At 45.9% G+C, this 15,463-nt stretch overlaps 1 protein-coding gene across 1 annotated transcript in view; it reads right to left on the bottom strand.

Moving 5' to 3' along the window:
• Positions 1-6,716: 6,716 nt before the first annotated feature.
• The window catches only part of LOC105287631 (UDP-glucuronosyltransferase 2B15), a 28,354-nt gene continuing 19,607 nt past the window's right edge, over positions 6,717-15,463 (bottom strand). The window contains exon 4 of the mRNA XM_026969927.1: positions 6,717-8,165. Within this exon, the coding sequence (XP_026825728.1) occupies positions 7,850-8,165 (316 nt within the window). The 3' untranslated portion in view covers positions 6,717-7,849. The remainder of the gene's footprint in view (positions 8,166-15,463) is intronic.

Raw genomic sequence — 15,463 nt, 5'->3', positions numbered from 1 at the left:
GGCGAGGAAGAATTTACTGGCTGGCCGATAAAATGGCGATACTTTCGGCGGAACGTAGATGGGACGTGCGACAAGCCAGTAACGCGAGATCAATGGACCACGGAATTTTTCGAAACGTCGTTAAATCCCACGCGTGTCAGCAACGTCCTAGCACTGCGCTCTCGCGTTCTCGATACCGCGCGCCTTCACACACGCCATTATTTTTAATATCGCCGACACGGACAGTGGTTGCGGCGTAAGCGCTTTTTACCTGATACTCCGCGCGAGATCGACGTGATTTAATTTAGGACCGATACGCTCTGTATGAAACTCCGCTGCAGCCTTCGTGTACATGTGCGGCGGAAAATCGAGGTAAACCGGCGATAGAAATCCGTTTAATATCCGCGAATTAAACCCGCTCCTAAATTAATCACACATCGGCTTGATCCCAGCAAAAGTTCCACTCGGAATTCGGTCATCGAGATATCTCGTTGGAACATAAAGTTGGAAAGAAGGGAAACTGACGAACGACTAGTTTTACAGACGAAAGATCAGTCTTCCGACAGATATAATATATTAGGAGTGTGATTTAGTTTTGAGGGTTTTGCAACAGATGGCTGTAGTGTCAGTTTGTTCCAATAGCTGTTTCTGATAACTGTTGTTTCTTACAGTGTTGACATTATCCATCACATTTAGTAGCATTATAGCAATAGATGCAATAACAGTCGTGTTTATATCATCGTAAAAATCCAACTTCCGAAAGAGCATTCTCGACATGCGTTGCTTTTGTTTTTTAATCAAAAGAAAACTGCGGCTGACGGTTATAGAATTCTTGTGGAAACTTATGGTGATTCTGCCCCATCAATTAAGACGTGTGAAGGACAAAGAACGCTCGGGACAACCAAGAAAGCTTGAAAATGCAGATTTGCGAGCATTATTGCACGAAACTCCAACACAATCCACTTCAGAACTTGCCAGAGCATTAAATGTTGATCGTACAACAGTTACCAAACATTTACATGAAATGGGAAAAATTCAGAAAGAAGGGAAATGGGTTCGACATGAATTATCGGAAAGTGCCATTGCGAACCGGTTGAACATTTGCATTTCGTTGATCGCCAGGCAAAAAAAGAAGAGTCTTTTGTCTCGGATTGTTACTGGGGATGAAAAGTGGATCTATTTTGATAATCCGAAACGCAGAAAATCATGGGTGGATCCAGGCGAACCATCAACATCCACTCCGAGACGCAATATTCACGGTTGAAAAGTAATGCTCTGTATTTGGTGGGATGAAGAAGGTATAGGCTGTTAAATCCGCATGAGACTGTCACGGCTGATCGTTATCGACACCAATTGTACAAGTTGAAGCAAGCATTGGACCAAAAACGACCAGCAATTGCGAGTAAAGGACGGAAAGTGATTCTTCTTCGTGACAACGCTCGACCTGACGTTGCGTTATCAGTGAAAGAAACACTATTAGAGCTTGAATGGCAAGTCTTACCGCACCCCGCGTATTCTCTATGCGATTATTATTTGTTCCGGTCGATGCAACACGCTTTAGAGGATAGACACTTTCATAATTTGGAAGAAGTGCGAAAATTCGTGGACGAATGGATCAACTGAAAAGAAGAGTGATTTTATCGTGGTGGAATCCATCTCTTGCCAGAAAGATGGGAAAAAGTTATAGAAAACGAAGGAAAATATTTTGATTAAGGTATTCATTCATTATCATATTTAAATACATGCGTTTTTGAGCAAAAAAACCCTCAAAACTAAATCACACCCCTAATATAACATCTCGGTATAACGTTTCTTATCACGTACCAGTCGCGGAACGACGCGAATTGATAAAGAAATGATAACCGCGTTGTACGGATGCGCGTGAGATTTGCAAGAGATTTACTCGCGGGTCTTTCCTCCTCGTATAGAAATGATTGCCCGATGGCCGTAAAGAGAAATGGACACCCGGACGTATATCGCATGTTTCTGGATGGCCGTCCGATCCGAGCGAGCGGCCAGATGGAGCGGACAAAGCAGGGGGCGAAACGACGTACTCTTTTCCCTGGCAATCTGTAACTTCGCCATCCGGACGCTAACAACCCGCCAACATGAAGAGGGTCTGCGGCATCCCTCTCTTTCTCCCTCCTCGTAGTGGCCCACGACCACCCATGCGCTCTCCTAATCTTCGACTTCCTCGTCCCTCGCTTCGGTCAGCTCCCTCCTCGCTTCCCCACCCGCAAAGCCCGTTTCGTTTCTCTTGCCCTCGTTTCGGTGCACAGCGCTTCGAATAAACAGTCTTAAACTGCCGGAGAACCAAAAGCAAGAGGAGCGAGCGAGAGGGATGAAAAGAGAGAGAGAGAGGGAAAGCGCGAGAGAAACAAAGAGAGAGAGAGAGAGAAAGGAAGGGATGTAAAGAGGAAGTCCTTTTCCCGCGAGTAGTTACAGACTGACGTGCGGTCTGACCCTCGGCTGGCCGCAATCACTTTGCTCGCTCGGCGAACGTTCTCCGATGAGATCGGCGCGATCCAAATCCAGGGCAACCGACCAACACCAAAGTCGCTTTCCAGGTTTAGGAGTTGGCGTACGAAATTACCCGGACGAACGGATTAACGAAGAATGATCCGCGTCTCGCAGGATTGTTAAGCAGTGTCAATCATCACTGGTGGATTGCCGCGAACTCGAAAGCGTGAAGATCGAATCCGCGTAGAAGGATAATGCGATAGAGACAGGGGTACAATGCTGCAAAGCGCACAAAGAGGGGACAACGTGAGGGAAAGTTGCCTGCGATACGGAATAACGGAGAACGCGAGGAATACGGAGGCCGGATCGTGTGACTGGTATATCGAGCACCTGTTGCCCCCTCGGGATCGGGATTTACATTTTCATAGACACGGGAGGCGATAACGGTGGCATTTGCGTGCGTGCGCGTGCGGTCCCTAACGTCTCTCACAGTCATTAAGAAAATTGGACCTTAGACGATCCGAGTCGAAGGCTTCGCCGCTCGATAACAATTCCGGAGCAACGTCGAGCAACGTCGGTCTCATCGATATTCATGTTACTCGTATGGGTGAGACGTTAAAGCACGATATCGTGCACCATTTCCGTGATAAAACTTCCCGGCGTCAACATACTACGCTATATTAATTTCTGATAAGACATCCGGGGATCGGGATTCGACTGATAAAACGCACGCGACTTCGTTGTAGAAAGTTGTCGCGAGCGAGTAATAACATTTTATCAAATTTCCCTTTAGCTCATAATAACGATTTATTAAAGCTCTTTTACGTTCTCCCTGAAGGTTTCATGCTCGCCGAGACGCAACGAGAAATTTGTACGAACAAATTTAACTCCAGCTCGTTGCGCGCTATGTGCGCGCGTCTAAAAATAAGTTTTAAATAAGTTATCTCGAGACCGAACTTCGTAATTGTGAAGGGCAATGAATTACGGAGTCCGTAAATAATTTTACAAGCAACGACGATGACGACGACGGGAATTCTGAAACAGCACTGTCACTTGCCCGCGATATGAAAGGCGCGAGCACGCCCGGCGCAATTAACGTGGAATAGGAGCAAAAATCTCGTCGGCAGGTTTCAATTTCTTACAAGGCGGACGCGTATTAGCCGGGCGCAAACGAAACTTTAAGTTGGACCGTTAGCGATAATAGCTCCTCTCTGCGCTCTGTCTCCGCCGTATGCGTCGCTATGCCGCCACGGCTGTTTGTACGCTCGGAATTTAATTAACTTAATTAAATTTGTATTCGCCCGGAGCGCCGCTATTCTATGCACGTGCCTGATTTACACGACGGCAAATCGCAATAGACCAGTTACTTTGCGCGAGCTTCGAGAGTTCGCGTTTTATCCCGGTCGAACAATTACGTCTTGCGCTGCCACGCGCAATCACGATCCCCTCGCGATCGTCTGCTGGCTGAATGACACATGAAAAAAGAGAGATAATTACTCGCACACATGAGAATACATGATGACACGAATATAAGCAGTGGAAATAGATACGTTGCTGAGCACGCGGAGATAGAATGCCGAAGGGTCAAAGTTCATCAAACTGCCAAATTTAATCTCGCTCATTGCCGACTCGTAACTGGGGCCCGCAGGGAACGCGGGCAGAAGGGCCGACCCGCGCTTATGATTCAATCAACCAAGTTAAAGCGAGCGAGAAATGACACAACGTGAATGCGGAGCCACTCTGTTTGCCGTTGAAAAAACGGTTAGCCTGTTGCAACCGTGCGTGAATCAATCCGATTCGTCGCGATGGCTTCCCGCAACTCCCAAACGCAATGATTTTCGAGGCGATCATTGTTAGGAGTATGTACAGAGAATACAGTGGAGTGTGCAGAACATGTATCTTTTTCATCAAAAATGTTGATTACAAAAATCTAAAAAAGAAAGACATATTCTCGATGGTTGATGCAATTGTAATTTTCAACGTCGTTTCACTACAATCTCGTTGGAATTTTATTTCATTAGATTAGCATAAGTGACGAGTTATTACTGTGTGGATGAAAAATATCCAGTTATTTTTTTATGTTATACTGAATCGATATTCAATGGGATGATTTTCTCTGGAAAGTACAGGCAAAATTAATTTAATTTACCCAAACTGTCAAATTAGAGTTGAAATCTGTAAATCTGTATTCGAAAAGTTAATGTTTTAGATTGCGCACTGCGAAACTGACTTTTGCTTTTTCTTTCTCTCTTTTACGCAACGTCATATATATATGTCAGATTACAGAACGTTTCAGTAGAACGCGTTGAACTGCAGTGCTGGTTTCAAAATTAAAATCTAACGACAAATAAAGAGTAAAGCTACGACCGTTTTTATCCAGTCTATTCTTATCCCAGTCACGAAAGGTTTCGTGCGCCAAATGGGCGGCGGAGAGTTTTCTTATTGTAACACGAACCGAGTCGAAAAACACGGGATCAGGTGTTATTTATAATTTTATCAAAATGAATTAACGCGTAATTAAGTGCGGTAGTCGAAAACAAGCAGCGTTCAGCTCGACACTGAAATCTTTTACCAGCACGTATCGCAATCATGCGATAACGCAATTTTTCCATTTATATGTGATATCATGTACATACATACACACTCTCACAAAAATAAATATTTTTATATTTCTTTCCGGATTTTTTGTTTCATTTCTTCCTTTTTCCCACCGAATAACTTCTTCTACTTTTATAAAATGTGTCACAAAAGGAGTGAATATTTATTACTGTTATTACTTAAAGCGTTTGATTCGATACTCATGGTTTCTTACGAACATCCGCTTTATTAAATTTTCCTCGGTTGACAAGCAAGAGTTGGGAAACGAGTTGACGTTCCGTCGACCTACTTTTCGTTCATCCAGAAATTATCCGGCTGCCGGTCCATGCAACGCAATTGCACGAAACATCCCGCTAGGCGGCATTCACGTGATTCCATTGAAGTGTCGAGCATCTTTTACGAGCGCTTTAAGCGCCGCAAACATAACGGGCGCGTCAAAGCGTAAGGATGAATGAGAAAAATCGAATTGTCTGCTTCATGCGTCCGCTCGGTCTTCATCCAAGAACTTTTTTCGCAAGAGCAACAAATCCTTCGTTACATCGCGGTATTTTATAAAGAGCCGCGATAAAACGAAAATACGGACGTTCTCTTTTATGTTACATTTTTCAGGAAGCTGTCGCTTGTCAGATAGTCTTTTGATAAGATACTTATACATCTCTTTTTAATAAATATATTTTTCTCTTTTAACATACGTGAGCAACTGACGCAAGCTATAACGCAACTAACGTTTCAAAACTAGAATTTTATTTTCTTTATCTTATTACGACACGCGAGTGTCATCGGACTAATCGAAACTGGACAGATAAGAAGCGATAAATTAGAGTTATTAGAATAAACTGTCCCCCTTGGTACATTTCTGTATCAAATGCTGCAGCAATCATTGCACACAGCACTTGTCATATCACTGATCCTCTGCGGCACGCAGCATATATATGATTCGATTAAAGCGTCTCATGCGTTTTAAGGGGGTTTTTGAACGCGTCACATGCGAAAGCCCAATGCAAACCCAACAGTATCGGCGAATCGCATCGCTGATATCGTTGCTGAACCGTTGCTGTGGATCCGCTGCCAGGTAGATGCCAGAAGAGAGGAACGACGTCATACTGCAAACGCGACGACGACGCCATAAACCCGGCGGCCCTGCCTTGTTCTCGTGGTTCTTGCTTGCCGTTGCTGTTGCCGTTGCTGTGCGCCGCGCCAGCAACCCAGGGGAGCCGGCGGAAGCCGGTTGACGCAGTGGGAGACACGGCCACCTGGGAAATACCCTTTAATGCCCGCAAAGCTGCCTCACTCTCGTACGTCTCTACGCCATGCTCTCGCGGCATTTCCATCCCCCTTTCTACCCTGCCTCCGTTCCGTTGTCCCTCCTCCCTTTTCCTTTTCCTTCGCGATCTCTCTCCTGCGTGTCTTTCTCTATGTTTCTCCTGCCGGCTCTTCCTTACCCTCTGTTATGGCTCTTCGCTTTCTCTTTCTCTTGTTTCGTCTCCTGTTCTCTCGGTTTCGGATATCTCTCGCTAACCCTTGTCGCTGTATCTTTCTAAAAATTAACAGAAGTTAGAAAATTTTTAGACTCGTAGTTAATTGTAGTTAATAGCCAGATTCTCTCTCTCTCTCTCTCTCTCTCTCTCTCTCTCTGTGGTCTGAGCAATTTGAATAAATACGCAAGTAAAATCGTGTAATCGTGATTGCAAGACATTTATTCAAGATCAAGAAAACTTGGCAGCGTTGGGAACTTTACCAGAGACGTACATTTCATTCCGATGTAGTACATGAGTCCATGTTGCTGTTGTACATCGTGATAAAAGTAATGAACTTTAACTTCGGCTGCAGCCACGACGAAGGAGCAAACGCTTTATGCGACTCGAGTCGGCAGAAAATGAGGGATAGTTTCGCCATCCTCCATAAAACCGACGGAAGTAAAAAAGAAACTCGCGAACTATAAGTTTTACACCATCTGCACGGTGTTCGGACGAGTTTTAGTTAACGGTTATACTTGGATACCGTAAAATACTGTAGAAGTACCTGGGAATTAAATGACTTTGCTCCACACCAGTTTTCAGGTCTGCGCTGCGACGAGGAAACCGTCGATAATAATTAAGCTAAAACCTGTCGCAACGTAGCATACCTCCCACCCACTTTTACACGTTCAACTGTCGCGCGTATAAAAAGAATCTACCTGTGACAGCGCAATCGCCTGCTGCAAAAGAGACGTGAACCAAATTTTTCCACGGAATGATCAGAAGAATCGTTATTCCCATTTATAACATAAGACAACATACAACATCGCACATAACATTTTGCAAGTATTTTGCTAAGAATTTGCTCAGAAATGTTGCAAACAAAATGGCAACAAGGTGAGTCCTCATTTGTTTCAATATTGGTAGCAAAGAAACACGAAAACAGCAACTTTACAGCACCTTTGGGGCAACAGTTGCGGTGAAAAATATATAATTATGGCATTATGTCAACAAAAGTGCGGCAAAAGTTAATTTCTGTCATTATTATAGCAACATGACAGCAATAATTGCCAGCAAATAGATTGCACTACTTTGCTTTAGCAAAAAATGTTATCTGGGATACTAAATAAAAACGCATATGTTTCACTCGCGCATGATTTCACGGACGACGGATAAATCGCGATGACCGACTCATTTCTGTTCGTCGACCATCCTTTCGCTCGAAATGTGTCCGTAATCTGAGCATCGACACTTCTCTGCGAAAAACTGCGTTCATCCCTCGTCGTCCTTCGCCCGAGGAAACATGTTCTTTGACACATTTCCACGCCGTGCGACGCAGCATCCAGTCTGCCGCATCAGTCCTCCTTCCGCTTGTCCTTGTCCTTAGCCTCGCTTCCGGGCTTTCCTTTGACGGCGCGGAGCAACGACAGCAGCAGCTTAATCAAGAAGAACCGGAAGAGGATGTAGATGAGCACCGCGGAGACGATAATCAAAACGAGCACGACGTCGATGAGATGACGCTGGTACCAGGGTAGATCCATACCCTTGCTGCGTAAGTAGGACCCGCTGTTGCCCCGAGCGATGTATTCCGTCCACCATACCGCGGTCTCCAACGGCGAGCTAGGTCGATCACGGTAAGCTCTCGCAAGCTTCCGAGCGTTCTCGCGATAGCTGAAAGCAGAAGATGATCATTTTAGTCGAGTACACCCGGTCGTACACACCTTGGTATTCTCCAAAGTAATTTAAAAAATGTGTCCCTAGAGCTCTCAAATTTCTTTATCATCGCCCAGGTAAGTATACACATAGCTGAAAGGAAGGTATCATAAGATAGCGCACGTGGTTACAGGGGGAATCAGTGAGGGCGCGCAAAAAAGTTCACACAGGAGAGAAAGGTGAAGGGTGACAGGATTTGACGAATTTATGGCGGAGTGGAAGGTGACACGAGGGACGTGTGTGCGAGGGATGATGGCCGTGCTCGTGCAACCACCCTCGACGAAGCCGAGCACACAATTTACCGATCGGTACTCTCCATTATTCGTGTTTACAGCTGCAGCCCGCGAATCAACCTGATGCGTTCATCCCTCCCGCGCGCGTGCACCCCCGCTCCCGTGCCGCCGCATACCACCACCGTGGACCACCGCTGACCCTCCTACTACGGCCGCGCCGCGCTTGTACCCCGTTATTTGCCTCGGTTAAATTCAGTTGCAGCCCCCGCGGTGGTTTTGAATTAACCATCAATTTCGGGCGCGCCCGACGTCCCTTCCGCTCGGGGCCGCGCCTGTCAGCGATCGCCAGTTTCAAGAGTGTCGCGGATGGAACCCGAGGAACAGGGGGTGGCAAAGAGGAGGCATTTAATTTATCGCGTCGACGAGGCGAGCTCGCGCTCGCGACCGACCGATTTTTCTTTCTTTCTTCTATTTTGCGGCGTGCATCGTGTTAAAGAGCGGAGCGGAGCGGTGCTTTCTCGGGGGTCGGGGGACGTGAGGAGAGGTATTATAAATAGGACCGTCGCGCGAGATTTAACATCGCAGGCTCCACCTTCGCGCAGCATCGCCAGCAGCGGTTTCCGCGCAGCACTCACGTTCCTCTTTGCATTTTACGAATTATTCCCGAGTGTGCCGGACGCCGGCCGGTGCTGAGCGCCGCGACGCATCAATATTAAACACGTGACGCTAACCACGGTTTCGCGTCGCGCCGACACTCCGCGAGGCAGCAGATGCACTCGCGCGGATTCGCTTAAAGTGAAAAATTAAAGCCGTTCTTTAAGTAAAATCACGTAGATTCATCCTGATGACGCGGGACGAATTAATTGATCATTGTCGATCGGTAATAACAGCGTCATTGCGCTCCTGCGCGACGAGCAGTTGACCGACTCCGATCAGCCATTATCGTCTTTCCATTCCACACGAATTCTACTCGCAAGCGCGAGGTAAATGGTAAAGAAGATCTGAATTAAGCATAATCAGCGACGTTACGCGAGTGATCAGAACGTTAATAGCACCGGTGATGCGGTCGAATACCGCGTCGTCTCATCCCGTCCGACCGCGCGTCTGTAGTAACGGAAAGTGTTCGCGGGGGAGGAGGGTCGGTGGCTTACGCCGTCGCGCAGTTAATACGGTCCTTATCTTAGAACGGGGATCAAATTACGGCAATCCGAGTGTCCCGAGGAGCCATTACAATCGGGACACGCCGTAATGGACGGTAGACGCCGGAAAACGGCGGCCCGTTATCTCGGGCCCGATTAGAAGGAAAGAGAGGATATGATTCATGGGGACCATGCACGCGGTGTCTCTCTGCGCGCCTTATTTTCTCGTAATTACAACTAATTGCAGGAAGCATCACCTCGTTACTATACCCAGAGATAGAAAGAAAAAGAAAGAGAGAGAAGATGGTCCCTGATCAATTTTATATTTTATTGTGTTTTTTATTATTTTTTATTATTTACTCTTTAGACATCCCGTATATCGCCGAGAAGCAGTTTTATGTAACGGACACATCGCGAGCTGTCCAGAGCATACGAGCGAGGCGGGTTATCGGAAATCGAGCGATATCAAGCTATTTAGTCAGGGAAGTCCTGAAACAGATGTCGCGAAGTTACGGCGTCTCCCCCGTTTCTATGGAGGCCGATTCGTATCTCCGGGGGATCATAATTCCCACGATATCTCTCTCGGATCGTCCGCCGCGACGCGCCGCGCCAACTTACTTTCCGACTTGTAACGTTATCACGCGGAGGAGCCCTTATTCCGCTCTCTCCCTCGTTCGCCACCCTCGGCCGAGCCTCACGCTCGCGCGCAATTCCGAACACGTGCATCTTGCACCTACCCCTCCACGAAGTCGTCCAAAACTCGCTGGAATCCTTTTGAAATTGAGCTCTTCATTTGACGCCGAAACGTGCGACGGAAATCGCATGAAAGAAAGAATGACGCGTCGTCGCGCGTCAGTTTTCATTTGCGCTAATGACCTCGATATGTCGATCGATCGTGTACGATGATGATCTTTTAATACGACTGCTCGAATTATTCTGAAATTCGATTTGTCGAGTTAAATGGACGTCTCATCGAATGAAAAATAAAAGAAACGGTCATTTCAGTTCGGTCTTTTCAATATTTGTGTAATACTTTCGCCGCCACCTTGGTCGCATCACTTCGGGTCAACGACCGCGTATCGTGAATTATAATTGTAACGCGACGAGCTCTCGTCCACCATAGCGATTATACGAGAAAGAGAGGTTTATTCCCCCCTCGAATACGCGCGTTAATTATATTTATCACTCGCAGGCCGTGCGCACAGTTGACGCGGAATTCCGTGCAGCGCATTAAATAACAGTCGTAACGGTGCCAAATGTCAAATGTACTTCCGGCCGATAACAATTTCCCCGTGTGCCCGCGCTGCATCACCGTGTGCCCCTCTGCCGCGGTCGCGCTCGACGGATCGTATTACGAAATTAGTTTTTGGCGTATACACGGCATTATTACAATGCCATCGCGGCCGGGAAATGACATCGTTCATCCTCGCAATCAACGCGCGCGCGAACCGTGAACAGCTGCCGGCGAAAACGCGAAAAACTGGCCGGCCGGCTGATCGATCGTTGATTTCCGCCGGAAATACATCCCCGAGTGACCCGACAAGCTTGATTTCGAGCGGTATCAGCTTGCCAGAGCGGAAATCAACCGCACTACGTACCTCATTCGGTAACTCTTTAATCTTTTCACTCTTTGAATTTTTTAAATTCCTTCGACATCGCTTCTAGTCTCGGAGTACGCGTGATTATATCGGCAGAAATCAATTTTTCGATAAAAACAAAAAATTGTTGAATGATGTCGAAACAATTTATACGATGAGCTTTAATCTCTGCAATTTCAAGCGAACGCGGTCAACGATCTCCATCGAATCGACCCATTCTCCATCGACCGATTTCAACTTGCCGTTTTTGTAAATATCGATGCACTCTACGCTAAATCTGGACAATGATAACTACGAAAATAAAAATTATCCGATGAAGCGAGAATGAAAAATAATTTCGCGGCGATTTATGCGACGGACATTAATCCGTGCGCTTTTTAAACAAAAACCCGAGCATTAAAATTATCGATTCAGATGTACGTAAAAGATATGTCACTTCTTTAGATAACTAATAACTGACAGTGGTGTCAATAAATGTTCAACTAATAGATATTGAAAATTTATTCTAATATCTATTTCGCTTATGCAGTTTACCATAAAACAATACCAATGATTGTGATATAAAACAAAATTCTCTTGAAGTTTGCGAATGGTTATTATTAATTTAGCTGTTTCGTTAATCTGCTTTGGATGAATTCATATATTCCGTTACAACGAGCGATTCATTGAAACAAACACGTTTTCGTTCTCTCATTCAAAATTTGAATTTTGATATTTATATTGCAACATCACAATTATACGTCGATATCAAAACGGACCATTTTTCCAAATGAAAAATACACGCGGAATTAACCAATCGCTTAACGCGAACGTTGAAGAGAAAAAAAAGAAACGTTTTCATGGCGAACAAACATCGAGCTGGCCTTTCGTTAGTCTCGCGCTGCGAAACAATTAAAAACGGATGTTGCGTCGTTGGCTCTGCTGCGAACAGCAAATATTTACGATATTTATTCGCTTTTGTCTAACGCCAATTTGCGCAAATTTCGCGCGACAGTTATCTGTCGATTTACCTGTCACTCGCACCGTGTGACGCAATCGTGACACATTTATGCGAACTAAATGAAACATTATATAACAAAAGAATGAATCCGTTCGAATAATATTCATCGTAAATTTTAATCACGCTGAGCGATGTTATGTAGCATCACTAATATCGCGTAAAATGTCTACTTCTGTCGAAGGATCAAGACGGTGCTCGAGATTAACGAGATGCGACAGCGAGAATAAACGGGAGTAGGTGGCCGCCAAAAAGTACCGGAGGCCGACCGACAGGGTTAAGGAGCCACGACGGATTTACGGACGCTGTTCCTTCCTCAGGTCCTTCGAGCAGGACGTATAGATCCTCCTGTCTCCAGCGGCGCCCTCGAAGCGAGTGCCCCACGGGATCCCATCGTGAATGAGCTTGAGGATCTCTCTTCGCGAGAGAGCCTTTCTTTTGCGCCACCAAGCAATTTATGTTCACGGGGGACCGAGATAACGATGGAAAAATGAGCGGAATTATTGCATTCCTGCTAAATGCTAAACTATCGTACTTTGCATAACGCGCTCGATGAAAAATAACGGAGTTGCACCAATCCTGTTATATAGACTGATTAACATAGCGGAATCTGCTTGAGTTTTCCTTCCTTTCGCTTTCAAAAATCCATTTCTATCTCTTTAAATTCTCGTCGTATCAAGGTCGTCGGATTTTCATTTCCGCAAAAATCTGCCTGCACTTTCCGAGCTGGTTTACATAGCGCGAACAGTCGGAGCTAAGAATAATGTCCGCAGACGTACACACACCCAAAACTTTTCCTTTACGTGTACGCGTCACGATAGTAGAATGCGGTCCCCGGGCCCGATCCAATTAGATTTTTAATAAAAGTTTATCCGTCTCGGGTCACGTACCGAGCGGTCGTCCCTTTGGGTCGGTCGAGAAAAAGATTAACTGGTTCTCGGAGTAACCAACCTTTTGACACCGAGCGTAGTCGTGCGAATGTCTTTCCCATCGGATTAGCTGGGTTAAAAGGCTCTTCTTCTCGTGGCCCAGACTGTAAGGAAACTGTCCCACCGCGCTAGTCGATATCATCGCACAATAATTTTGTCGCCGACAATACTCTCTCTGCCAATAACATCCCGCCCGATGTATGGGATGTTTTAGTGGGATCTCTTTCGCCTTAATATCAACGTGTGCTTTTTCACGCCGATCGGATTCCGATTTTTCTCTCTGCAGATCCGCTCGCTTTAATGACGAGTGGTGAACGGTCTCTGAGGATGGAAATAATCATGACAAATCACCCCCTTGGTAAATGTGTATCGCCCCGACAGAATTATTGTAACTCGATCCGATTAATTTGATAATTATGCGCAGTGCGAGCATCTCGATTAATTAGCGTTCAATCATAATTACCGACAAACGTGCGGACGCGAGTCGCCAGCGAACCGGCAGCGATACGATTTCGTACGGTCGCCGGCGATCGCGCATTGTTGTACTATAATATTTATCAAAATCGCGATAACGCCGACTGGATCAGGTCCAGTCAAATGATCGAGTAATTATCTCCCGACCACTATTAATCGGCCAGCTTTTCGGCGAGCGAATAATTTAACTGCAAATGCGTCTCAATCGAGCGACCGATGAAATAAAGCACGCACGGCTTCGATCGCGAATATTTGCTGAGCGAATAAGGGCGGCGCATTCCGAGACGTGTCGCATAAATCTTTTTGGTTCGCTTCGCCATCCAACTAACCGCGATCCCGACCACTTCTGCAGTTCCAAGACGAGATGCTCCATTGCATCCGCATCGTTTTCTTCTTCCTGGTTCACTGGACGATCCGCGACTTGGCGGCCACCGTGTGCATAGACGCTGCCAATGGCGCGGCAATCTTTATCGGCGATTCATTCGGCCCGAGACAACCGGGGTGCTTGGTGCTCGAGTAAATATTTCCAAGAGAGCTGGAGGTGGAGCAAGAGACACTTGGCAACCGTTGCGGATGTATGGAGATCGAGCACCGCACCGGTTCTGTTCTAAATTATTTTTCACGCACCGAAACTCGCCGGGACATCAGAGATCTATTCTGATCGAGTGCATACTGGGTGCTCTAAAGTTCATTCGAGATTAATGATATATACATTAAAGGAAGATACCGAGAGAGAAAGAAATATCTACAAAATTTAGAAAGAATATTTTCTCTCGTAATTTAGAGCGCATTATTTTATTAACTACCACTGGAATTTTATTTGATCGACGGTGGGACGAATTGGGCGCCCGGTATCCCATGTACATGTATGTGTATATATATATATACACACACACATACACATACATACATATATATATATATATATATACACATACACATACACATATAAAACCGATCCTCTTTTCCCGGAAGCTTCTTCTTCGTCGGGTGCTAGACGGCGGTCGGGAAAATCCAATCGCTTCCCGGCGATATACGTCTTTGTAACTCGATAAGTCGCTCGGGTAATGCGGCCGAGAGGGTGAACTGAGAGGGTGGGAAATTTCGTCGCGAGGTCCTCACGTTGCGGTCCTCGAATGCGCGGCGTGCGTATGTGGGGTATGTGGGGACGAGATCAAAATCCAGAAATATATCTCGTACCGGTATCTCAGACATTCGACCCACATTCCCGCGCGACGATGTAGTCGTTTAAGCGATCACAGGAGGAAGCTGCGCGATTCACGAGGAGAGAACGCATCGAATTTTACGGATTTTGATTTACCGTACGTGATCTCCCGAGAAACAGCAGAGAGATCGAATCACTTCATTAATTTTATTCTATTGATCTTCCGTTTTAATGAAAAACTGCAATGTAACATTCAATATTTATATTTACTTTTTAATACGCGTGTTACATATATGTATAATACGTGCCACATGTTTGAAAAATAAAAACAAGTAATCAATAACTGAAAAATTATCTTTCTCTTCCTTATTTCCCAGACGAAGAGTTTTTCGATTAATCGCGCAACTTATGTAGTACTAATGCCTCGTAACTCGCGAAATTGCGAAGTTCGGTTTGCAAGATTTTTCTGTCACGTACCGTGCACCGGGTTATCGGCCCGATTGCATCTCCGTATTTCCCGTATTAATCTGCTCGTAGCGCGGTAATCACGCGGACGTACGCCATTTCGATGTCGAGGCAGATAGCGCGGTTCCGTTCTCGCACGTAATCGAACGGATAAATCCGCAAGTAAAACGAACCTAATCTCTCGCATTTCGTAGTTCTCATTGCGCGACGCTTTGCATACGTCCGGTTTGGTAATCCGCGTCTATATGGGGACCAC

The sequence above is a fragment of the Ooceraea biroi genome, chromosome 5 (genome assembly GCF_003672135.1).
Source record: "Ooceraea biroi isolate clonal line C1 chromosome 5, Obir_v5.4, whole genome shotgun sequence".
NCBI lineage: Eukaryota > Metazoa > Arthropoda > Insecta > Hymenoptera > Formicidae > Ooceraea > Ooceraea biroi.
Note: the sequence above shows the minus strand (reverse complement) of the source record. Positions and strands in the feature narration are given on the sequence as shown.